The sequence below is a fragment of the Bison bison genome, unplaced genomic scaffold (genome assembly GCF_000754665.1).
Source record: "Bison bison bison isolate TAMUID 2011002044 unplaced genomic scaffold, Bison_UMD1.0 scf7180017864063, whole genome shotgun sequence".
Classification (NCBI taxonomy): Eukaryota; Metazoa; Chordata; class Mammalia; order Artiodactyla; family Bovidae; genus Bison; species Bison bison.
Window position 1 is genome coordinate 2,282,294 of NW_011494635.1, and position 1,875 is coordinate 2,284,168.

Here is a 1,875-nt window from a genome sequence, read left to right on the forward strand (position 1 = left end):
CCGTCTTTGTGTTGGTCAGCGACATGGCCCGGACCCCGCAATTTATGCCGCAAAGTTGTAGCTTCACTTGATCAATTCGTGGCTCTCCCAGTAGGGGCGGGGGAGGGGGTATGGGGAGAGGGGTTGGGGGAGGGGAGGGGGGATGGGGCTTTAATTAGAGAGATTATTATGTTTAAGAAAGAGAAAGAAACTCTCGGAGAGGGGAGAGGGGGGAAAAAAAACCCAGGCGTTGTCGGTGTCTTCTCTACAGGCACGCGGAAATGGACGCGGGGTGCCGGGCGGCCTGCGCGCCAGCGCCGCGGGCCGGGCCCGAGTTTGTAACTCCAGGAGGGGTGCCAAGGCGGCGTCAGCTCCGGCGGCCGCTCGGCGCGCGGTGGCGGCTGGTGGCGAGGAAAAAATGGGCCATTGCCCGAGCGATCAGTCCATATAAGGCTGGGCTCCACTCACGAACCTGGGGAGAGGGGGGGAAGGGGGGGAGAAAGAGAGGGAGGGAAAGAGAGACAGAGGGAGGGAGGGGGAGCGAGAGAGGGAGCGAGAGAAGGGTGGAAAAAAAGGAGGGGGGAGACATTAAAACCCAAAGGTTGGACACGTGTGGGCGGGTCTTGGAAGTCAAGTGGATGAAGACTGTATTTGCAGATGTGAAATTGTGGGTTTTGGGGAGCTCCGCGCTCCCAGCCAACAGCCCTCTAGAGCAAGATGAGAGGTGTAACGTGTCAATTAATTGCAAAGACTGGGCAAGCCTTTTTTTTTTTTTTTTTTTTTTAACCCAGTATTTACATACAAAGGACCACCGCGTCGCTCGCGACTCCACACACTTGAAAGGGCCGTTTTAACAAATTGCATCTTTAAAAAAAAAAAAAAAAAGCGAGGGAGGAGGAAAGAAAACAAAACAGAAAGCCGGAGGAGGAGGAGGGAAAAGAAAAAAAAAGTCCTCCTTAACATTCAAGGGTTCCTGCCTCCCCGCCCCCGCGCGCCCGCCCCCAGCAAGCCGGAAAATTGGCGATTTGTGGCGCCTTTGGAAAAGGGGGAGGGGGCGCAGGCTGAGTCGCGGAAATCTCTCCTTCCCATCGCTGGCGGTTCCCTAAACAAGATCCGGTTCAAATGGCAAGAGCCCAACTTCTGTAAGCCTCCTAGGTCAATATTTTGGTTGAGGCTTAAGGATGAGTACCAGAAATGACAAGGCAAGTAATTGATTCTAGTTAACGCCGAAAGAGCCCGAAATCCAGGAGAAGGATCGGCTCGAGGCCGACCGGAGCCACCACCCAGCGACACCCGCACAACTCCCCCCCACCCCGGCCCGCCACCCTTTATTTGCTAAAGACATTTATTTCCGTCTCCCCGCCTCCCCTCTCCCCCTCCAGCTCCTTGCAGCCCAGCAGGACAGCACCGTTCTCTTGGCGCTGTGCGGACGCCCGGGGAGGGGCGGGGGAAGGGGGAGTTGGGACGTCTTCCCCGAGCCTCGATCGGCCCCGGCCCCACCACCTCCGGGCCCGCGGGCCGCGCCCTCCGTGTGGAGGGAAGGGCAGACGGCCCCGCGCCCTCCCTGCCCCCTATTATGCCTCCCTCTGCAGCCTCCAGCGGGGGCGGAGAGAGGGGAGGGGTGGCGGGGCGCGGGCGCGGTCTCCAGGGGGGCGAGGACCCCAAAACGGCGGAGGAGGGGGTCGCAGGGCGGGAGGTGCTGCTGATTTCTCTGTGGAGTTTTCTTCTCCGCAGAGAGTCCTTTCGGATGCCTCAGGGGCGTGTTGCGAGGACACGCCGCAGGCTCCCAGCTTGCGTGAGGTTGGACCTGACCTTTCCCGGGAAGGCACCTTCTGTCCGGGGCCGGCGAGGAAAAGTCCTCGCCGCAGCCCCGCTCCTCCTTCCAGTTTTGTATTT

The 1,875-nt window shown here is 59.5% G+C and overlaps 1 protein-coding gene across 1 annotated transcript in view; it reads right to left on the reverse strand.

The window, feature by feature from the left end:
- The window catches only part of LOC104985948 (homeobox protein Nkx-2.2), a 1,914-nt gene extending 1,889 nt beyond the window's left edge, over window positions 1-25 (reverse strand). The window contains exon 1 of the mRNA XM_010836336.1: window positions 3-25. Coding sequence (XP_010834638.1) covers window positions 3-25 — 23 coding nt within the window. The remainder of the gene's footprint in view (window positions 1-2) is intronic.
- Between the last annotated feature and the right edge of the window lie 1,850 nt (window positions 26-1,875).